The 24,290-nt window shown below is 42.0% G+C and overlaps 1 protein-coding gene across 3 annotated transcripts; it reads left to right on the forward strand.

Moving 5' to 3' along the window:
• Position 1: 1 nt before the first annotated feature.
• ATPSCKMT (ATP synthase c subunit lysine N-methyltransferase) lies at positions 2–22,943 on the forward strand. 3 transcript variants are annotated; one of them, XM_048839577.2, is made up of 5 exons: positions 2–203; positions 10,526–10,823; positions 11,606–11,743; positions 13,766–13,816; positions 22,335–22,943. In XM_048839577.2, the coding sequence occupies exons 1-5, from the start codon at positions 190–192 to the stop codon at positions 22,533–22,535; spliced, it is 702 nt and encodes a 233-aa protein (XP_048695534.2). In that variant the 5' UTR covers positions 2–189; the 3' UTR covers positions 22,536–22,943. The 3 variants fall into 3 exon arrangements, with proteins under 3 accessions (XP_048695534.2, XP_048695535.2, XP_074981560.1); XM_075125459.1 differs by lacking the exon at positions 2–203 and adding an exon at positions 240–363; XM_048839578.2 differs by lacking the exon at positions 13,766–13,816.
• The last annotated feature ends 1,347 nt before the right edge of the window (positions 22,944–24,290 follow it).

Below are 24,290 nucleotides of genomic sequence, written 5' to 3' on the forward strand. Positions count from 1 at the left end.
CGCAGCGGCTTACTACCGGAAGGATTTCTCGGCTGGGACCAATGTGGCGCCCCCCTGAGCCCTTCTGGAAGCGTCTGACGGAAAGAAGGGTGCAAGTCAGAGTGGGAGAGACCATTAAGCGGAACTCCGACACACGTCATATTCGCAGGGTCCACGGCGCTACAGCGCGAGCAAAAAGAAAGGGCGCAAATGCGCGCTGCGAGGTGGGATACGCTACTCTACAGTGCTGCGCAGCCTGCCCCGGGCGATCCTCCCCCCTGCGTTTCGGGTGGTATCGTCCACTCCGCTGCTCCTGCGTCGGTCCAAGTCCCCCCACGAGGAGTTCCCGCCTGTTCCTCCGAGTCTCGCGGTATCGGCCCTTCGGTGAGTGGGGAGGGCGCTGGCCTGGCTCGGCGAGGCAGGGCCCTTGGCTGCGCCGCCGGGGTGGGGTGGAGCCCCTGCGTGCCGGACCGGGCCTGTGCTACCGCCGCCCCCGCCGGTACACGGCGCGTTGGCCAAGGACCCGCCCGCTAGCCGGGGGACCCTGTCTGCCACGTCGCGGAGCCGCGCCCGCCCCTGCCGCGGTGACTCCTGAAGCGACTCGCCGGGGGCAGCCGGCTCGGGCTGCTGGTTCTTCCCCTTTATTAAGTCCCTTGAGGCTCGAAGAGTGGAAGTTAGAGCCAGAGAGATGCACGAGTGGAAGGGGCCTTGCTAGATCATCCAGTCCCGTCCCCTGCACTGAGGCAGGATCAAGTGTTCTCTCGAGCAGTGGTCTCCAAACTCCTTTGGTCGCCCACCCCTCCCAGTAAATATTTTTTGAGCACGCACCCCAATATATGTATATTTGTTTATGTATAAATTATATACATGTACTACTGTACTAATACATTAGGTAAATTATAAAACATACACAAAAAGACATTAGAAACAATGAGATAAAAGATGAAATAAACAATATTTTTAATTTTTTTTATTTTTTATTAACGGTACAAAAAACCTTTTTGCTCTCACTAAAAAAATATTAGTGAGAGTAATGTGGTTGAATATGCTTTTATTATTTTTGAAAATCTTGGTTTAACATTTTGTGATACAGCGGGCGCTCAGGGTGGGGTGCAGGGTCTGGGAGGGAGTTCATAGAATAGAATATCAGGGTTGGAAGGGACCTCAGGAGGTCATCTAGTCCAACCCCCTGCTCAAAGCAGGACCAATCCCCAGTTTTTGCCCCAGATCCCAAATGGCCCTCTGAAGGATTGAACTCACAACCCTGGGTTTGCAAAAAGAAAAGGAGTACTTGTGGCACCTTAGAGACTAACCAATTTATTTGAGCATGAGCTTTCGTGAGCTACAGCTCACTTCATCGGATGTATACCGTGGAAACTGCAGCAGACATTATATACACACAGAGATCATGAAACAATACCTCCTCCCACCCCACTGTCCTGCTGGTAATGGCTTATCTAAAGTGATCATCAAGTTGGGCCATTTCCAGCACAAATCCAGGTTTTCTCACCCCCCCACCCCCATACACACACAAACTCACTCTCCTGCTGGTAATAGCCGTCAAGAACACTATCCCCGATAATGTCACGGCTAACCTGGTGGCTGAACTTTGTGACTTTGTCCTTACCCATAACTATTTTACATTTGGGGACAATGTATACCTTCAGATCAGCGGCACTGCTATGGGTACCCGCATGGCCCCACAGTATGCCAACATTTTTATGGCTCATTTAGAACGCTTCCTCAGCTCTCGTCCCCTAAAGCCCCTACTCTACTTGCGCTATATTGATGACATTTTCATCATCTGGACCCATGGAAAAGAAGCCCTTGAGGAATTCCACCATGATTTCAACAACTTCCATCCCACCATCAACCTCAGCCTGGGCCAGTCCACACAAGAGATCCACTTCCTCGACACTACAGTGCTAATAAACAATGGTCACATAAACACCACCCTTTACCGGAAACCTACTGACCGCTATTCCTACCTACATGCCTCCAGCTTTCACCCTGACCACACCACACGATCCATTGTCTACAGCCAAGCTCTGCGATACAACCGCATTTGCTCCAACCCCTCAGACAGAGACAAACACCTACAAGATCTCTGTCAAGCTTTCTTACAACTACAATACCCACCTGCGGAAGTGAAGAAACAGATTGATAGAGCCAGAAGAGTTCCCAGAAGTCACCTACTACAGGACAGGCCTAACAAAGAAAAGAACAGAATGCCACTAGCCGTCACCTTCAGCCCCCAACTAAAACCCCTCCAACGCATTATTAAGGATCTACAACCTATCCTAAAGGATGACCCAACACTCTCACAAATCTTGGGAGACAGGCCAGTCCTTGCCTACAGACAGCCCCGCAACCTGAAGCAAATACTCACCAACAACCACATACCACACAACAGAACCACTAACCCAGGAACTTATCCTTGCAACAAAGCCCGTTGCCAACTGTGCCCACATATCTATTCAGGGGACACCATCACAGGGCCTAATAACATCAGCCACACTATCAGAGGCTCGTTCACCTGCACATCCACCAATGTGATATATGCCATCATGTCTGGTATATCAGGTCTGCTATAGACCACCGGATCAGGGGGATGAGGTGGATGAGGCTTTCTTCCGGCAGCTCGTGGAAGCTACTAGATTGCATGCCCTGGTTCTCATGGGTGACTTTAATTTTCCTGATATCTGCTGGGAGAGCAGTACAGCGGTGCATAGACAATCCAGGAAGTTTTTGGAAAGCGTAGGGGACAATTTCCTGGTGCAAGTGCTAGAGGAGCCAACTGGGGGGGAGCTTTTCTTGACCTGCTGCTCACAAACCGGGAAGAATTAGTAGGGGAAGCAAAAGTGGATGGGAATCTGGGCGGCAGTGACCATGAGTTAGTTGAGTTCAGGATCCTGACTCAGGGAAGAAAGGTAAGCAGCAGGATATGGACCCTGGACTTCAGGAAAGCAGACTTCGACTCCCTCAGGGAACAGATGGGTAGGATCCCCTGGGGGACTAACATGAAGGGGAAAGGAGTCCAGGAGAGCTGGCTGTATTTCAAGGAATCCCTGTTGAGGTTACAGGGACAAACCATCCCGATGTGTCGAAAGAATAGTAAGTATGGCAGGTGACCAGCTTGGCTTAATGGTGAAATCCTAGCAGATCTTAAGCATAAAAAAGAAGCTTAGAAGAAGTGGAAGGTTGGACATATGACCAGGGAAGAGTATAAAAATATTGCTCGGGCATGTAGGAATGAAATTAGGAGGGCCAAATCGCACCTGGAGCTGCAGCTAGCAAGAGATGTTAAGAGTAACAAGAAGGGTTTCTTCAGGTACGTTGGCAACAAGAAGAAAGCCAAGGAAAGTGTGGGCCCCTTAATGAATGAGGGAGGCAACCTAGTGACAGAGGATGTGGAAAAAGCTAATGTACTCAATGCTTTTTTTGCCTCTGTCTTCACGAACAAGGTCAGCTCCCAGACTGCTGTGCTGGGCATCACAACATGGGGAATAGATGGCCAGCCCTCTGTGGAGAAAGAGGTGGTTAGGGACTATTTAGAAAAACTGGACGTGCACAAGTCCATGGGGCCGGATGAGTTGCATCCGAGAGTGCTAAAGGAACTGGCGGCTGTGTTTGCAGAGCCATTGGCCATTATCTTTGAAAACTCGTGGCGAACGGGGGAAGTCCCGGATGACTGGAAAAAGGCTAATGTAGTGCCAATCTTTAAAAAAGGGAAGAAGGAGGATCCTGGGAACTACAGGCCAGTCAGCCTCACTTCAGTCCCCGGAAAAATCATGGAGCAGGTCCTCAAAGAATCAATCCTGAAGCACTTACATGAGAGGAAAGTGATCAGGAACAGTCAGCATGGATTCACCAAGGGAAGGTCATGCCTGACTAATCTAATCGCCTTCTATGATGAGATTACTGGTTCTGTGGATGAAGGGAAAGCAGTGGATGTATTGTATCTTGACTTTAGCAAAGCTTTTGACACGGTCTCCCACAGTATTCTTGTCAGCAAGTTAAGGAAGTATGGGCTGGATGAATGCACTATAAGGTGGGTAGAAAGTTGGCTAGATTGTCGGGCTCAACGGGTAGTGATCAATGGCTCCATGTCTAGTTGGCAGCCGGTGTCAAGTGGAGTGCCCCAGGGGTCGGTCCTGGGGCCGGTTTTGTTCAATATCTTCATAAATGATCTGGAGGATGGTGTGGATTGCACTCTCAGCAAATTTGCGGATGATACTAAACTGGGAGGAGTGGTAGATACGCTGGAGGGGAGGGATAGGATACAGAGGGACCTAGACAAATTGGAGGATTGGGCCAAAAGAAATCTGATGAGGTTCACCAAGGACAAGTGCAGAGTCCTGCACTCAGGACGGAAGAACCCAATGCACAGCTACAGACTAGGGACCGAATGGCTAGGCAGCAGTTCTGCAGAAAAGGACCTAGGGGTGACTGGACGAGAAGCTGGATATGAGCCAGCAGTGTGCCCTTGTTGCCAAGAAGGCCAATGGCATTTTGGGATGTATAAGTAGGGGCATAGCGAGCAGATCGAGGGACGTGATCGTTCCCCTCTATTCGACATTGGTGAGGCCTCATCTGGAGTACTGTGTCCAGTTTTGGGCCCCACACTACAAGAAGGATGTGGATAAATTGGAGAGAGTCCAGCGAAGGGCAACAAAAATTATTAGAGGTCTGGAACACATGACTTATGAGGAGAGGCTGAGGGAACTGGGATTGTTTAGTCTGCAGAAGAGAAGAATGAGGGGGGATTTGATAGCTGCTTTCAACTACCTGAGAGGTGGTTCCAGAGAGGATGGTTCTAGACTATTCTCAGTGGTGGAAGAGGACAGGACAAGGAGTAATGGTCTCAAGTTGCAGTGGGGGAGGTTTAGGTTGGATATTAGGAAAAACTTTTTCACTAGGAGGGTGGTGAAACACTGGAATGCGTTGCCTAGGGAGGTGGTGGAATCTCCTTCCTTAGAAGTTTTGAAGGTCAGGCTTGACAAAGCCCTGGCTGGGATGATTTAATTGGGGATTGGTCCTGCTTTTGAGCAGGGGGGTTGGACTAGATGACCTCCTGCGGTCCCTTCCAACCCTGATATTCTATGATTCTGTGTGCCAGCAATGCCCCTCTGCCATTTACATTGGTCAAACTGGACAGTCTCTACGTAAAAGAATAAATGGACACAAATCAGATGTCAAGAATTATAACATTCATAAACCAGTCGGAGAACACTTCAATCTCTGTGGTCACGCAATCACAGATATGAAGGTCGCTATCTTACAACAAAAAAACTTCAAATCCAGACTCCAGCGAGAAACTGCTGAATTGGAATTCATTTGCAAATTGGATACTATTAATTTAGGCTTAAATAGAGACTGAGAGTGGCTGAGTCATTATGCAAGGTAGCCTATTTCCCCTTGTTTTTTCCTCCCCCCCCCCCCCCCCCGACGTTCTGGTTAAACTTGGATTTAAACTTGGAGAGTGGTCAGTTTGGATGAGCTATTGCCAGCAGGAGAGTGAGTTTGTGTGTGTGTCCCCGGGGAAAAAAAAGGGGGGGGGGGGTGAGAGAGCCTGGATTTGTGCTGGACATGGCCCACCTTGATTACCATGCACATTGTAGGGAGAGTGGTCACTTTGGATGAGCTATTACCGGCAGGAGAGTGAGTTTGTGTGTGGGGGGGTGGAGGGTGAGAAAACCTGGATTTGTGCTGGAAATGGCCCAACTTGATGATCACTTTAGATAAGCTATTACCAGCAGGACAGTGGGGTGGGAGGGGGTATTGTTTCATGATCTCTGTGTGTATATAATGTCTGCTGCAGTTTCCACGGTATGCATCCGATGAAGTGAGCTGTAGCTCACGAAAGCTCATGCTCAAATAAATTGGTTAGTCTCTAAGGTGCCACAAGTACTCCTTTTCTTTTTGCGAATACAGACTAACACGGCTGTTACTCTGAACCCTGGGTTTAGCAGGCCAATGCTCAAACCACTGAGCTAGAGGGTGCTCAGGGCTGGGGCTGGCAGGAGGTGCAGAGCATTTACATGGGGCAGCTCCTGTTTGGTGCAGAGAGTGTGCAGGTGGCTTTGCGCAGCGCAGCCCCACCCCCAGGGCCACAATTCTGGGAGCTGCCCCCCACCCCCGGCAGGCAGGGCCACCCGGAACACAGGGGCTTTAGGGGCTTCAGGGCCCTGGGCTAAGGGCGCCCCGGGGCCCTGGCCTGCAGCTCTAAAGCCCTGTTCGGAATGCGGCCCTGCGAGCATGGGCCGGAGGACTCGGGGGCAGCTGCGCAGCCAGCGGCCGGAGGGAGGTGGCACTTTCCCCTTCACCCCACTTTGGAGACCGCTGATCTAGAGAGTGACCCTGACAGGTGTTTGTCTAACCTGATCTTAACCCCCCCCCCCCCCCCAAGCGACAGAGATTCCGTAACCTCCCTAGGCAATTTGTGGCAGTGCTTAACCACCCTGACAGGTTTTTCATGATGTGTAGCTTACACCTTTGCTACAGTTTTAGCCTATTATTTGTCCTGTCCTCAGCAGCGAAGGAGAACAGATTATCACCTTCCTCTTTATAAAACCTTTTACATATTTGCAGACTGGTGTCATGTCCTCCTTTGGTCTTCTCCCGTTGTTTCAGTCTTTCATCGTAGATCTTTTTTTTTTAGACATTTAATAATTTTTGTTGCTCTCCTTTGGACTTTTTTCCTTTTGGGCACATCTTTCCCAAAGTGTGGTGCTTAGAACTGGGTGCAATACTCCAGTTGAGGCCTTACTAGCGCTGTGTGGAGCGGAAGTATTAATTCTTGTTTTGTATACAACACTCCTACTAATATATCCCAGAAGGAGGTTTGCTTTTTTTACAACAATATTATATTGTTGGCTCATATTTAGTTTGTGATCCATTGTAATCCCAAGTATCAGAGGGGTAGTTCTCAGTCTGTGTCCACAAAAACAATGACCTTAAACACCTTAAAGACTAATAGATTTATTTGTGCATAAGCTTTTGTGGGTAAAAAAACCCCAGATCCTTTTCTGCAAGATTTATTTGAGGCATTTTCCATTTGGGGACAGCTACTGAACTGATATGACTAAGACACGTCTACATTAGAGCCAAAGGTGTAATTCCCAGCTGAGATCCAGCTAGCATGCTAAAAATAGCTGTGTAGCTTGGCCATGGGTGGTAGGGTTTGCTGGCTTCCCAGAGTACAAACCAGTTTGAAACAGTAGGTGTGCTGGAAGAAGCTAGTGCATGCCACCACCTGTGCATCTACACTCCTTTTTTTAGCATGCTAACTGAGTCAGGGCTAGTGCAGGTTTGTCTACACCAGGGGTGAGCAAACTTTTTGGCCCAAGGGCCACATCGGGGTTGCAAAACTATGGAGGGCTAGGTAGGGAAGGCTGTGCCTCCCCAAACAGCCTGGCCCCTGCCCCCTATCTGCCCCGTCCCACTTACTGGCCCCTTCAGAACCCCACACCCATCCAACCCCCCCCGCCCCTTGTTCCCTGACTGCCCCCCTCTGGGACCCCCCCACCCCTCCAGGAACACACCCCCTATCCAACCCTCTGCTCCCTGACTGCCCCAACCCCTATCCACACCCCTGCCCCCTGACAGGCCCCCTGGGACTCCCCCGCCTCATCCAACTGCCTCCTGCCCCCTGGGACCCCTCCACTTCCCTCCCCCTTACCATGCCGGAGCCTGCCGCGCTACCTGGCAGGAGCGGTGGGCCAGAGTATTGGCGGCGCGGTACAGCAAGCTGAGGTTGCGGGGGAGGGGCCGGGGGTAGCTCCCCTGGCTGGGAGCTCAGGGGCTGGGCAGGACGGTCCTGCAGGCCATAGTTTGCCCACCTCTGGTCTATACCTTTCACACCCTGCCCACCCCTTGAAATTACAACTTCAGTGTAGGCGTGCCATGTGACTGTGTCTGTTGTCATGGGATTCTTGCAAACCTTGGTTCCCTAGAGTTCCAAAGCCAATCCATTTGCTACTGAAGTCCAATAGGATTCTCTCCATTGATTTTAGTGGGAGTAGGATTGAGCCATAGAAACCTGCCCAACTTTCTGTGTGTGGTTACAGGTTCCGGGGTCTAATTTTTCAAGCATCAAAGTCCATTTGTAACCACTTTAAAAAAATTAAAATCTTGGATAGCAGACCATTGAAAGCAGCTGTGTAGTGACCAGAGGTTTAAAAGCAAACAGAATATTAGAAAGTATTAAAAACCACACCACCTGAGCATAAATTGTTTAACTAGACGGTATTTCCTCACTTTAAATACTACATTGTGCTTTAGTTATTGAACCTCAAAGATGAAATAGCAGAAATAGAAAGAGTTCAAAGGCAGATGGTGAAAATATTCAAAGTGTGGAAAGAGGAAAGATTAGAACTTGCTTTAGTATATACATAACAGAGATGTATAAAAACAAGGTGTGTAGAGATTAATTGGATACTTATGTTTATTGTTTCCTATGATTCCTGAACAGGGGGACATCCACAGAAAATGAAAGGCAACAAATTTGAAATTGATAGAAGGAAATACTATTTTTAATAGATATAATTGTATAGAAATTACTTACAAAGCTCTTACCATCACTAATATTTTGTAGTATTAAAAACTAGATATTAATATAGATGATTACATAAATTGATAACTTTATAGCTATATTGGAAAAGGTTCAGAAAAAGGCAACAAAAATGATTAGGGGTATCGAACAGCTTCTGTATGAGGAGAGATTAATAAGACTGGGACTTTTCAGCTTGGAAAAGAGACGGCTAAGGGGAGATATGATTGTGGTCTATAAAATCATGACTGGTGTAGAGAGAGTAGATAAGGAAGTGTTGTTTACTACTTCTCATAACACAAGAGCTACGGGTCACCAAATGAAATTAATAGGCATCAGGTTTAAAACAAATAAAAGAAAATATTTCTTCACACAACACACAGTCAATCTGTGGAACTCTGTGCCAGAGGATGTTGTGACAGCCAAGACCATAACAAGGTTCAAAAAAGAACTAGATACATTAATGGAGGATAGGTCCATTAATGGCTCTTAGCCAGGATGGGCAGGAATGGTATCCCTAGCCTCTCTTTGCCAGAAGCTGGGAATGAGCGATAGGGGATGGATCACTTGATGGTTACCTGTTCTGTTCATTCCCTCTGGGGCACCTGGCACTGGCCACTGTTGGAAGACAGGATACTGGGCTAGATGGACCTTTGGTCTTACCCAGTATGGCTGTTCTTATTTTAAGTCAATAGTAGTTGTTGATTGCTCGGCACTTTTGAAAATTAGGATATTTACTTAAGTGTGTGAAAATAGAGCTTAGGCACTTTGGGCACTCATTTTTAAAAATCTTGGCCATTGATTCTGCAAAGGGCTCATACTTCTATCATGCCATAGCTCTTTTGGCACAAAGCAGCTTGCTCTCAACACCATGTGGTACTGGATCTTGAGTGGTAAATGTCACACTTGTATGGACAATGCCTGATATCATGAGGGGAGGGGGGCCCTCCTGTTTATGTAAGTGTAGCAACATCGTATGAACTATTTTGATGTTCTCAAAAAAAATTGATCAAGACGGAAGCACACCAGTGGGACAATGTGGGGAAGCCTGCACTTTCACTGAATTTGCTATATTGTGTTGCAAAATATAAGACAGGGTTGTCAGGTCAACCTTTCATGAGCATTATATTCATTTCACATAAAAAATATGATATTCAGATTCTCTCTAAGATTTTTAAAGGCCTATTGTGTCTGGAGTGTTAATATGATATTACAATGAGTTGAAAGAAAAATTATCAGACTTACATTATTTCTGTACAACTGTTTGTCTGTGTTCCTTAAGAATGCTTGGCTACCTTTTGGATATTAAATAAAGTACATAAAGAAGAATGTGTTGTACTTTTTACATTGAACCATAGGTTTATTAGCAGGCTTTGCACTGCACTGCACTTAACTACTTGATTTTTTTTACCTATTTTTCTCTGTTTTAAGTAGAAGAAACCTGCTCCTTTCATGACTGAACACAGTTCTATTTTGATGAGAAAACAGCTACTGATATTTTAAAATAAAAATTTTGCAATCATTATGCACAAGAACAGGTTTTTTGAGTGGAGGTGTTTTCATTTCTCTGTATGTGGGATTTATGTACTTAACTTCTATTTGTATTAATGGGAGTTAAATGTGTAATTTCCCTGTGTTCTGGATGAAAATAGGCTGTGTGCTTCTTAGTTATGTATTCCTTGCTCTCCAGTACATTTATGATGGCCCAAGGTGAGCAAAAAAGTCAATTATGGTAGAAAGAACAGATTTTAAAATTCAATTATATTCTGATGATTTTCTCCAAGGCCACTTAATATTTTGTTAATAGGATTTATGAATACACCCCAGCTCAAAAGGAGGTAAGCTTTATATAAAATGTAGCTTAAGCCTTAGAGTTTAGTATATGATTCTATTATTGTATACTGTTCACCAACAAGCTTTTGTCTGTAGAAATAAATAGGTTTGTACTTGGCATTTCAAAGGAGTCATGTTATATATGTTTTTCCCTTTCTTCAGGTACACTTTGTCAATGTCAAAAGTACTTCAAGGAGAAAGCCATACCCAAGCCATCTTGCATATGAACCTTGATAATGACAATGCAAGAAAAAGAAATTGGGGAATGTTGGTCCCTGGCATTGTTGGTGGCACACTGGTAGTACTGTATGCTGTTGTCACTCCATTCATAACTCCAGCACTGAGAAAAATTTGCCTTCCTTTTGTACCTGCAACTTCAACTCAGATTGAAAATGTTTTGAAAATGTTACAGTACAGAAGTGGATCTCTGGTTGACATAGGTAGCGGTGATGGACGTATTGTGAGTTATAAAACTCTGGCTCCTCTAAATTGATGTACATCAAACAGTGTTATAAAAGTGAGCTACTGTAGTAGATATTTTCCATTATGCACCCCTTTTTCCTGGTATTTGTGAAGGTTCTCTACCCTGTTTAAAAGTTTTCCTCTCCATCCCACAAAAATTCAGACAAAATCAGTTAGACTGTTTTTAAAAGTATATATTACAGGCTTCAGGAATACCTTTGGGCAAATAATGAAAATAGTATTCTTCAAATAATATGAAAATGTCAAGTTATTTGACTGTGAATTTTTTTAATAGTGCATAATGGAAAAAATGTTCATTAACTAATTGATATGGAAAACTTCAAAATGTGTGGAATAAACTATTTGAATATTTGACTAGTTTTATTCAGGAACAAAAAATATTTACTTTCTTATCCTTTTCTACTTTTCCATACATTTCTAATACAGAATTTTTAAATTTTAGTTTCACATGATTTGAGTCATTTTATTATTTACAGATACTTGTCAAGTAGTTTGAATTTTACATATTGCATATCTTGAAAGTTGCTAATTTTGTTACCATATTATTCTCCTGATTAATTAATTGGGGCTTTAGTGTTCAAGCAGCCAGAGGTGGATAAACACAACTAATAAAGACACAGAGCACTCTTCTTTTGGGTTCTGCTGTTAATAAAATTACACTATTCTCTTATGTTTCCTGCAAGCACAATTCTATCATAAATAGTGTCATACTGTAGGTTTATTCTGGCCCTGAATGAAGACTGCTTTTTCTTTTTGTAGGTGATAGCAGCTGCAAAAGAAGGATTCAAAGCTGTTGGTTATGAATTAAATCCCTGGCTAGTCTGGTACTCCAGATACCGTGCTTGGAGAGAAGGGATGCATCATAATGCCAAATTTTATATTTCAGATTTGTGGAAGGTACGTGTTTTGTGAAAAAGTACTATAGAAATCAAAGTATGCAATAATAATTTCACTGGTGAATTAGAAGTGATCAATTTGAAAACACACAGCTGTAGATAATTATTAAAAAACCCTCTGCTAAAATAATGTTAATGTTATATATTTAGCATTCATAAGTCAGGAAATACCAAAGGTAAAGATGCAAACTGAATGTGCTCATGCATTATGATGCAGATACTAATTAGATAATCTCACTGTTTCTCAAATAATACCCTATATCATATAATATTTTCTACAACTTTAACTATGCTAATGTATGCAAATATATAGTTTCTACAACTTTCACTAGATTATTTTGTATTATTTGAGAATAGTGTGGTATTATGTAACTCATTCATGTGCACAAGGGAAAAGAGTTATGGTTGCACTGGCAAGTTCAACTTTAGCATTTACTGACTTAAGTATGCTTGTGTGCAGCCTCAACATTCTCATACTGCAGTATTTTTTTTTTCTTTTTAAATAATGGAAACCTCAGGTATTTCTTTTTAAGGGAAAGAAAAAAATAAATTTCATAATCTGGAATTATTTTATTAGACACCACTGGAATGTTGTCCCCTATAATGTGCTCTTCCAAGCCCTGATACAGCAAAGTACACAAACACATGCTAACTATGACTACTCACTAGCTTAAATGCTTTGCTGTTTTTTGGTCCTTGGATATACACCCTTTGCAAAAAGAAAAAGAGGACTTGTGGCACCTTAGAGACTAACCAATTTATTTGAGCATGAGCTTTCGTGAGCTACAGCTCACTTCATTGGATGCATCCGATGAAGTGACTGTAGCTCACGAAAGCTTATGCTCAAATAAATTGGTTAGTCTCTAAGGTGCCACCAGTCCTCCTTTTCTTTTTGCGAATACAGACTAACACGGCTGCCACTCTGAAACCCTTTGCAAGGGCTCTTTTGGGGCCCTGATTCATTGAGTACTTCGCTCACATTTGTGTACTTACTGAATGAGGCTGGGTGCTACAAAGCCCTGCCATAGACAGATCTTGATCCTGCACTCCCTGAAATCAGTGGCAAGACTACTCTCTGTAATGGTGCAGGATCAGGCCTCCATGGGCACTGTATAAGATGTGCATGTTCATATTCTTATTGTGCCTACATGTCATGTAGGACTATCTTTCATTTTATGTGTGTATATAATATGTGTGCGTGTGCACACACACTCGATTTTTGAACACAGCTGTTTTAAAGCAACATAGTGCAGTTTGATTTTTTTCAAAGCCTCATAATTCAGATAAATCAGAATAATTTTCTATCAGAACACTTCTTAGTGATTAATTCTCTGCAGGATTTCAGTTTACCTACCCCCTGCAGTTTCAGCCATTGAGTGATAAAGAAAAAGAATGGCAAGAATTTTATATAATGGGAAAAGTGTATTCCCCCCACCCCCATGTTCAGAAACAGATAAACTATTTTTGAATGAGAGTTTTTTTTTGTTTTTTCTTTAAATCATCTTAAGGCAGAGAACTGACCCAGACATTCCTTCCCAATAATTAAAAACTGCAGAAAGTTGTGAGGGACTCAAAACACAGTCTTGGATTAGAAATGGTTAGTCCATTTTAACTCTAGATATATTGCTAAAGAGTTAATTGACAGGTGGCAAAGTTAGGATGTTAAATGAGCAAAGTTTTCCTTAGGGATAAGAACTGGAGTAAAAATGAGTAAACTTGTGCAACTTCTCTGAATTGATTAATATTCTGGAACTTAGGGCCAGAGCCTTGGTGACACTGAAGCAGTTTTGTGCCACTCAATTGGTGCAAAGCTACCCTGTGTTGCGGAATCCTTGGGCTATGTTGAGTTGGTGTAGTGGCTTCTATATCATTCCATGTCCTTGTCCTTGGTGTAGGAGGCCTGGCTGTGAAAAAGAGTGTGAATAAAGGGAAGATTATTATTACTAACATTCCCCCCACTATCCACTCATATTATAAATATTGATTGTCCACAATGACGGTAATATACAATTTTTTTTAATAGGTTAGCTTTTCCCAGTATACAAATGTTGTTGTTTTTGGGGTACCTCAAATGGTAAGTCTTTTTTCATTCTTTCATTGTCTGTATTGTGTTTTATGACCATAATAGCAAGGCATTCAGCATTGGGATATTGATCTATAAAGTGAGTCCACTTATCGGGACCTTTGACATTCAAGTCTTTGGTTTGACAAAATGCTGATTATAGTTTATAGACATTTAAATAATAAAACCTGTTACAATTTGAAACTTCTGCAGAAGATCTAAATCTCAATTGTCTGTCTGTCCTTCCAAAATTCCAATTTGTGCACTGTCTAATGAAGTCCAAATTCCAATATAGTTCAGAACCATAATTCTGTGAACTCTTACAAACAGAAAAGGAGTACTTGTGGCACCTTAGAGACTAACCAATTTATTTGAGCATGAGCTTTCGTGAGCTACAGCTCACTTCATCGGATGCATACCGTGGAAACTGCAGCAGACTTTATATATACACACAGAGAATATGAAACAATACCTCCTCCCACCCCACTGTCCTGCTGGTAATAGCTTATCTAAAGTGATCATCAGGTTGGGCCATTTCCAGCACAAATCCAGGTTTTCTCACCCTCCACCCCCCCACACAAATTCACTCTCCTGCTGGTGATAGCCCATCCAAAGTGACAACTCTTTACACAATGTGCATGATAATCAAGTTGGGCTATTTCCTGCACAAATCCAGGTTTTCTCACATCCCCCCCACCCCCATACACACACAAACTCACTCTCCTGCTGGTAATAGCTCATCCAAACTGACCACTCTCCAAGTTTAAATCCAAGTTAAACCAGAACATCGGGGGGGGGGGGGGGTAGGAAAAAACAAGAGGAAATAGGCTACCTTGCATAATGACTTAGCCACTCCCAGTCTCTATTTAAGCCTAAATTAATAGTATCCAATTTGCAAATGAATTCCAATTCAGCAGTTTCTCGCTGGAGTCTGGATTTGAAGTTTTTTTGTTTTAAGATAGCGATCTTCATGTCTGTGATTGCGTGACCAGAGAGATTGAAGTGTTCTCCGACTGGTTTATGAATGTTATAATTCTTGACATCTGATTTGTGTCCATTTATTCTTTTACGTAGAGACTGTCCAGTTTTCAGGGGACACCATCACAGGGCCTAATAACATCAGCCACACTATCAGAGGCTCGTTCACCTGCATATCCACCAATGTGATATATGCCATCATGTGCCAGCAATGCCCCTCTGCCATGTACATTGGTCAAACTGGACAGTCTCTACGTAAAAGAATAAATGGACACAAATCAGATGTCAAGAATTATAACATTCATAAACCAGTCGGAGAACACTTCAATCTCTCTGGTCACGCAATCACAGACATGAAGGTCGCTATCTTAAAACAAAAAAACTTCAAATCCAGACTCCAGCGAGAAACTGCTGAATTGGAATTCATTTGCAAATTGGATACTATTAATTTAGGCTTAAATAGAGACTGGGAGTGGCTAAGTCATTATGCAAGGTAGCCTATTTCCTCTTGTTTTTTCCTACCCCCCCCCCCCCCAGATGTTCTGGTTTAACTTGGATTTAAACTTGGAGAGTGGTCAGTTTGGATGAGCTATTACCAGCAGGAGAGTGAGTTTGTGTGTGTATGGGGGTGGGGGGGATGTGAGAGAACCTGGATTTGTGCAGGAAATAGCCCAACTTGATTATCATGCACATTGTGTAAAGAGTTGTCACTTTGGATGGGCTATCACCAGCAGGAGAGTGAATTTGTGTGGGGGGGTGGAGGGTGAGAAAACCTGGATTTGTGCTGGAAATGGCCCAACCTGATGATCACTTTAGATAAGCTATTACCAGCAGGACAGTGGGGTGGGAGGAGGTATTGTTTCATATTCTCTGTGTGTATATATAAAGTCTGCTGCAGTTTCCACGGTATGCATCCGATGAAGTGAGCTGTAGCTCACGAAAGCTCATGCTCAGATAAATTGGTTAGTCTCTAAGGTGCCACAAGTACTCCTTTTCTTTTTGCGAATACAGACTAACACGGCTGTTACTCTGAAATCTTACAAACAGCTTAAATTACTTGAAAAGTTAATGGAATGTTCAAAATTCCATTTTGAAATTGGAATTTGAAATTCCATTTTGAAATTTCAATTTCCATTTGATCATTGAAATTGATCATTCTACAGATTTTCAGTAAAATAGTTTTCAGGGAGGATGAGTATTGACTAGTTTCAGCTCGCTTCTGTAGACTTATATGGTAAAGAACAAAGTATTGAACTTTGATTATACACTTTTCAAAAACTGAAAGCACCTCGACCGTGTATCAGTTCGTAGTACTGAAGTAGTCTTCAATTACCTTTGTAAAGATTAGTAAGATGGAGTGCTTTTAATATAATTGCTAGTTTGCAGAGCGTACAGGGAAACTGTTTTTCACTTTGAGAAAGCTGTATATCACCCATAAAATGTCAAGTTCCAGATGAAATTGTATGGCTTTTTAAAATTACTGTGAAAATGGTATTTCGAGAGACCACTTTTATGATACAGTAGATGGATGGGTAGTGATCAATGGCTCCATGTCTAGTTGGCAGCCGGTGTCAAGTGGAGTGCCCCAGGGGTCGGTCCTGGGGCCGGTTTTGTTCAATATCTTCATAAATGATCTGGAGGATGGTGTGGATTGCAATCTCAGCAAATTTGCGGATGATACTAAACAGGGAGGAGTGGTAGATACGCTGGAGGGCAGGGATAGGATACAGAGGGACCTGGACAAATTGGAGGATTGGGCCAAAAGAAGTCTGATGAGGTTCAATAAGGATAAGTGCAGGGTCCTGCACTTAGGACGGAAGAACCCAATGCACAGCTACAGACTAGGGACAGAATGGCTAGGCAGTAGTTCTGCGGAAAAGGACCTAGGGGTGACAGTGGACGAGAAGCTGGATATGAGTCAGCAGTGTGCCCTTGTTGCCAAGAAGGCCAATGGCATTTTGGGATGTATAAGTAGGGGCATAGTGAGCAGATCGAGGGACGTGATCGTCCCCCTCTATTCGACATTGGTGAGGCCTCATCTGGAGTACTGTGTCCAGTTTTGGGCCCCACAATTCAAGAAGGATGTGGATAAATTGGAAAGAGTCCAGCGAAGGGCAACAAAAATGATTAGGGGTCTGGAACACATGACTTATGAGGAGAGGCTGAGGGAACTGGGATTGTTTAGTCTGCAGAAGAAAAGAATGAGGGGGGATTTGATAGCAGCTTTCAACTACCTGAGAGGTGGTTCCAGAGAGGATGGTTCTAGACTATTCTCAGTGGTAGAAGAGGACAGGACAAGGAGTAATGGTCTCAAGTTGCAGTGGGGGAGGTTTAGGTTGGATATTAGGAAAAACCTTTTCACTAGGAGGGTGGTGAAACACTGGAATGCGTTGCCTAGGGAGGTGGTGGAATCTCCTTCCTTAGAAGTTTTTAAGGTCAGGCTTGACAAAGCCCTGGCTGGGATGATTTAATTGGGGATTGGTCCTGCTTTTGAGCAGGGGGGTTGGACTAGATGACCTCCTGAGGTCCCTTCCAACCCTGATATTCTATGATTCTATGATTCTGTGACTCATTCAAACTTTTAAAACTCATTTTTGGTTTTTTTTTTCAAGTGCTATTTGGTTATATTTTTACATTTTCCTTTGAAGGGCAAGAAAATACAATATTTATTCCATTTACATACTTTTATGACAGTAATAAGAGCACTAGCCTTGTATGTGTTATGAATGCACTGAGATATCTCCCTTTCACTCCCCCATTAATGTTTGTAAGTAGTTTCATTCCTTAGGGCAGGCGACTGTGTGGCATGGAACGTGTGAAGAGTTTATGCCAGAGAAATGCAGTATATGGTCGTAGTGTAAAACGGGAATAGTGTGTGATTAAAATATCGTTGTAACATAAACAGGGAGTCACAGTAGGAAGCATAGTAATACCAACATTCTGTTTTGTTTTCTGTCGTTTTTTTTTTCTCTTGTAGGGAATAGGACTAAAAGCTTATCTGATTCAGACACCAACCACAGCACTCTATAATTTTGAAAACTGTGTATTTTAAAATGCAGTTTTATTTCTACTTCTGTAGTTGGCATATTGAAGGAAAGTCTACATTATCAAGTGTTCCAACAGTTTTATTGTATGCGTTCCCAAGAGACTGGGTAATAAACTAACCATTTTGGTTGATTTACTGCACCGGAGCAGTCTTTGTTCCAGGAGAGGGCAGTAGATGCCTTTGTTACAGGGATATCTGTAATTAGAAAACAAAGTGTTCAGTTGCATGATTTTGACAAGACTATCATGTAGTAATTGTTCTTTGAAGCAGTTAATATGTGAGGAAATTAGACCACCCTTTCTGAACTGAGTGATATTATGATCACTCTCTGGTTCACTTGCCAGTACAGATATGAATTTGCAATTAGAAATTCTGTAGCCGCATTGCAGAATCTCTAAGGGCAAAGGTGCAGAGGCAGGAAGACTATTTGGCAAATAGGAAGTTAACAGTTGCACAGAAAAACAAATGTGAACAAATTGATTAGACATACGTGTTTGGAACAAACTTCAGAATTAGTAGCAGCCTAAGATGAGGTAGATTAGTTATTGTTGCTATCTGACCTAATAAGGTAGAAGGAAGATCCACAAACGTTTGTGGGGAAAAAAAGAGTATTTTACTTATTTAATACAATATTGTGGTAGTATGGGTTTTTTGTTTGTTTGTTTTTTTTGTTTTAAATCCCTCAAATAATAAAATACTTTTTGGTATGATCACAAATGTTGCCATAAATGCAATGGGCCCAAATGTCTGAAGTAAATGCTGAGGGCCTCCTTCTGGTTGTGGAATGCCCCCATTGCCTTCAGTATGGTGGTTGTGAGAGCTCAGCCTCAGGACACTTTGTAACACATATTTTCTTATATCTTATTACTTGTAGAAAGGTCAGTTACAGTGTTGGCCTAGTTTGAAGCCATGAGCATATTACTTTTTTTCTATTTAATGTCTAAGGCTAACTTACAAAGACAGAGCCTGGATTTATTGACCCACAGGCCACACTGCAAGATCTCTGTTCCCACAAGCTTTTTCTGAAGGAGAGGGTTGATCAGTATGTGTGTATGGGTGGACTGAAGGGAGAGGATCTTATCTGTGGTGGTTGGAGATGTTTCGTGGATATTGAGTGGACTGAAAGGAGAGAACTTTGGGATTGGATGGGGAAATTTTTTTAAACGTGTTAATCCAGTGAAAATTTTGTATATATTTTATAATATATTTGTATAGTGCCTATTGCTTTAGTGTCTGTTAAGATGAAGTAAATAAATCTGAGCATGTACTGGCACAAAATAAAAATCATCATCCTTCTAGAAAAACCCGAGTATCTAAACAGTCAATGTCTGGGACATTTATTGTTACTAATAATTTTATGGGTAAATTCCAGTTTATTTTAAGATTTCTTTTATATCTCTACTTTGTCAGTTGAGGGATAAAAGTTATAAGTGGGTTACAATTAATGAATTTATATAACTCTCAAACATAATTATGCCTGATATTATGTATATGTGACACACAACCACTTCGTATTCTGTATATTAAGAATTAGATTAGTTGCATATTTATGCATGCTTTAGTGATTGGCTCCTTTATTTTGAGGTTGATTTTGGCTCAGTCTGAGATTCTAATGTCATTTTAAAATAATGGAAACTATAAAAAATATCAACATGAATGTTCACAATCATTCTTTATATGGACAAAATCAGAGTATGGGACACTGTTATTTTAAAGTTATCTTTGTTACATTTTAATTTATTAATGTCATTGCCTCAAGGGAAATATCAATTTTAAACTTTAAGCTATAAATAGAATTATTATAACAAGTATTCTGCAGCTGTAGAAAAGTTTTTGATAGTGGAAGCTATTTGCAACCTTTGATAACGTTTCTCTAAATTTGTCTTCTGGTCCCAGTGAAAGAATGTCTTATTGTCTGACTGAAGCCACTGATGACATGGAGAATCCCATATAAAACATTTTTTGTATTTTTGAGAAACTTTGGTTCCTTGTAACAGAATTTTTACTTGTGATTTGTGTCTTTTTAAACTTATTTTTATGCATAAATTAGTCGTCTTTGACACATAATCATTTTTTTAGAAATTAAAAATAAAATAATTTACAGTATATAAAAGGAAATACTTTTTCACACAGCACTACAGCTAGTCTGTAGAGCTCACTGCCACAAGCAGATTTTGAGGCAAAAATCTAAACAGTAAAACTTGGATATGTATAAGCATACCATGAACCCTTTCCTGAGCCAGGATACAAATTAGAAGGTCTGTCAGCCTTCTTCCTTCAGGTCATAAAGTGGCAAGCATCTGGGGTAAGGCCTTTTAGGTCTAGGTACATGATGAATCTTTTTCACTTTCCTCTGAGTGTTAGGGGGCTTATTCCTTCACGCACTTACTTCCCTGGTCCTTCTCGCATGAACAGAGAGCAACAATACCCGAAGTCCAAAGGTGCAAACAATTCGATGTTTATTGGGGTGAACTTCCAGCAAGCATGATTCCAGTTTCCTTCCTTAGTATCCTCCTTCCCAGCTCTGACACCACAGAGCCTTACGCCTGTGTCCCTATTCCCATTCCTACCCTTTAGCAAAACATGATTCCAATTTTCTTACCCCCATTCCCTGCTCCTATTTCCCACACCCACATGCCCACCCACACCCACTCACTTCCTCATTGACTACAGATTATATAGTAAAACTTGAGTTCTGCTTAGCTATACCTTAACCAATCATTTTCCTGAAATTTAACTAACCAATCCTAACATATTGTAACATGATTATGTAACCAATTATATCCCACCACCTTAATTAGTTTACACCCAGCAAAATTAATTATACAGCAGACAGGAACAATCACAGAACCAGACAAAGATTATACAGACAAACAATAGCAAAGTGGGAACTACAATGACAAGACAACACAGAAGCGAGGATTTCACATCCCAGCTATTGATAAGTGAGTTCTTGCCAGACAGGATGCTATCAAACTAAGTTTCCTTTTACATTTTCTAGGCACTTCCCTTTCTCTGGAGGTGATAGGAACTATCAGGACAGGATTGTATTCCTAACAGCCGAATAGCACCTTATTTCAGTGTGACTAGTTTGGAATGTGAGGATGTGACCGTTCGCTTCCCAGCTTATGGCTGCCTCTGCTGCTTAGCCAAAGGCCTTAGCCTAAGAACAGGGCCACAAACTGTCACAGTAAGAGAAGGCCCTTACACCGGCAGACAGTGATTTCTTTCTTTTATACCTCTAGAACTAGCCAAGCGATAAGAATACACCTAAATTCTTAGAGTATAGGCCTTTACAGATAGGCCTGAATATCTATATCCTAACACTGAGCATCTGGTATAAGTTATTGCTGGAGGTAAAATGACCAATTAGATGAACCATTGGTCTGTTCTGGTCTGGCAAATCCTATTTTCTTTGTCCCTGACACTATACTCAGCTTTCTGCGGGTGGAGGGAAGCTGGATTGAATGGATCTCGGGCCAGAGGGTTGTACATGTAGGGGGAGTTGTGCATATTGGCCCTGTGGTACTATGGCAGGGATTAACCTGCACAAGGTGAGAGCGTGGAGCCAAGGGGACTGGCCTCTCTATAGCATTGTTTCCTCTTCAATCACCGTATTATTCAGTAACTCCACCTTCCAATTCCCACTCCTGTTGATTTGGTCATTAGCCATCAGGGATGCATTGACTTCTCCAAAAGATGCCGTAGGGGCATGAAGCATCATAGAGGCACTAGCCTCCAAGATGTATGTGGATTCTGGAACATAATAAAGTTTTAGGGGGATGAAAACACGTGAATGTTCAATAGAGGGTCAAACCCCACCACCAGTCCAGTGAGCTGGATGAAATTGAGTCAAAACTTGTGGAGTATCCTGTCCCCCTACACAAGTTTTTCTGTGTAAAGCAGGGGTCGGCAACCTTTCAGAAGTGGTGTGCCGAGTCTTCATTTATTCACTTTAATTTAAGGTTTTGCATGCCAGTAATACATTTTAACGTTTTTAGAAGGTCTCTTTCTATAAGTCTATAAAATATAACTAAACTGTTGTTGTATGTAAAGTAAATAAGGTTTTTAAAATGTTTAAGCTTCATTTAAAATTAAATTAAAATGCAGAGCCCCCTAGACCGGTGACCAGGACCCAGGCAGTGTGAGTGCCACTGAAAATCAGCTTGCGTGCCGCCTTTGGCCCACGTGCCATAGGTTGCCTACCCCGGTGTAGAGGATGATATAGCTCCCAATAAATGTGATATGTAAGTTCTAAAAAGTTATGTAAACTTAAAATTTTCTTGCTCTTACCATTACTCAGAATAAATTAAAGACTGTGTTTTGGCTTCATATACTGTGTACCTGCATATCAAAGTTAGCATATGACCCTGCATCATGGAAGCTTTCTAAGACTGAAACAGGGATCTTCAAGCCTTGGATTAGTTTTGAGTGCCTGAAGTAGTTTCAAGAGGGAACGCTTCTGTCTTGCACACCATCTGAAGGGCTTTTGTTGTTGCTCCACAGATGCCACAGTTGGAGAAGAAGCTTGAAGAAGAACTTGTTCACAATGCCAGAGTTGTTGCCTGCCGTTTTCCTTTCCCACATTGGATGCCTGATCATACTACTGGAGAAGGAATAGATGTGGTGTGGGCCTATGATTCAAAAGCTTTCAAAGGAAATTTAAAGACATGCTCAGAAACTCTGCAAAAGATGCATCCTTTGTAAGATTTGACGTTAAAAAATGTTGTTGAAGCTAACTGTAAATGGTGACCATCTGATTTGGTTTTTAGTATACTTTAAAGTTGTGGGAGGATAACAATAAGTAACACTGAATGTTTCTTAAACCCATTTAATTGTCAGAATGTCTTATGGTGTTAAGCAAAACTGCATTGCACTCTTATTTTATATGAAAACAAAGCGAAGGCCAGTCAAATGTAGACAAGGTGTAGACATGGAAAACTGCAAAAAAGACTTGTATGCATTGATTACAAGAAGAAACTCAAGAAATTTTGTTAGTATTATTTTTTAAAAATTCAACATAAAAAGTTGTAGGATGCAGACAAAATTCAGTACTGTTAAGGACACATGTATAAACTAAATGCTCTACTAATATTAAAGTTATTGTTAACTGGTTTTGGTCTGGCCATATTTTGAGCTCTCAACATTGGTGCTTATAAGCTTATTTATTTATTACTTTTGCGTAGCCAGAAGTGGTTGGCAAGCTGCTCTGCAGAAACAAGTAATGACTTGGAGCCTGAAACTCGAAGTGCAAGGCAGTGGAGTCATTTACACATCTATAAAATTAGTGTAAAATGTTAGCACTCTGATCTGTCGGCGAGTTGCATTTACCTTACTCTCACTTGGACTTCATTGTGCAAGGTAGTGCAGAATCAGGCCCATAGCCCTGGACCTGAGCAGCTTACATTCTAAATTCAGATTGACAAACAAGTGAGGGTCATAGAGGGAAAGGAAGGACTTGGGTTACAATATCAAGATAACTCAGTAGAGCATATACACATCTTGATGGCCTCGTTAAATTGAATTCACTTATTTGAATTAACTCCTTTAAGGCAAATTGCAGAAATGATGATTTAGGAGAGACTTCTACTGTTACAGGTGTTTGCAAATTATCATGACTTTCCTTACACCAGAGTCACTCTACCTCTGTTGACAAATGAGACAAAACAAAGGATTTAAAGGTGACTTGGGGAAAAAAAATATTTGTCTCCTTTCTGCTGCTTTATCATATATCAAACAGGCCTGAAAATCCCCCCCTTTCGCCCCCCCCCCGCCCTCCCATTTTTGCAGAAGGGCATTTTGGAAGATTGGAGATCTATTGTGAGATCAGAGGAGATAGAAATCTGCAACTGAGAGAGAGAGAGAATTTTTGTCACAGTATTTAGAACTCTTTGAATTTAGTTTGGTGGCACCTTAAAGACTAACAGATTTATTTGGGCATAAGCTTTTGTGAGTAAAAAGCCCCAGTTCTTCAGATGGATAGAGTGAAAATTACAGATACTGGCATAAATATATATAAATATAAGAGAAAATAAGTAAATATTACAGATACCTGTAATTACAGATATCTGTAATTTTCACTCCATGCATCTGAAGAAGTGGCTTAAATAAATCTGTTAGTCTTTAAGGTGCCACCAGACTCCTCGTTGTTTTTGTGGATACAGACTAACACGGCTATCCCTCTGATACGTGAATTTAGTTTGGTTTTATTAATACCGATTTCACTTAAATTCTTGGCAAACACTTGAGAAAAGAGCTTTTTTTGAGAGAGACTTGGCATTGCTGCATGTTTGAGGCCCAAAAATCTAGTTTTCTAGTCCTTCAGGGTCAGGGAAGGGCTGGAGCCAAAATAGGGAACACAAGATCTGGTATTTCTAATGCAAAAAACCAAGCAGAAGCCCCTCCCACTCTTCCCCAACAAAAATATTCAGACTTTCTTTGTATATCAGTTACTATGCTCCT

The sequence above is a fragment of the Caretta caretta genome, chromosome 2, assembly GCF_965140235.1.
Source record: "Caretta caretta isolate rCarCar2 chromosome 2, rCarCar1.hap1, whole genome shotgun sequence".
Lineage (NCBI taxonomy): Eukaryota > Metazoa > Chordata > Testudines > Cheloniidae > Caretta > Caretta caretta.

What these genes read in the sequence shown, in the direction of transcription:
- ATPSCKMT (XM_048839577.2), top strand. An exon ending in GTAGCGGTGATGGACGTATT is followed by an intron (nt 10,824 to 11,605) that starts GTGAGTTATAAA and finishes TTCTTTTTGTAG; the next exon opens with GTGATAGCAGCTGCAAAAGA. An exon ending in ATATTTCAGATTTGTGGAAG is followed by an intron (nt 11,744 to 13,765) that starts GTACGTGTTTTG and finishes TTTTTTTAATAG; the next exon opens with GTTAGCTTTTCCCAGTATAC.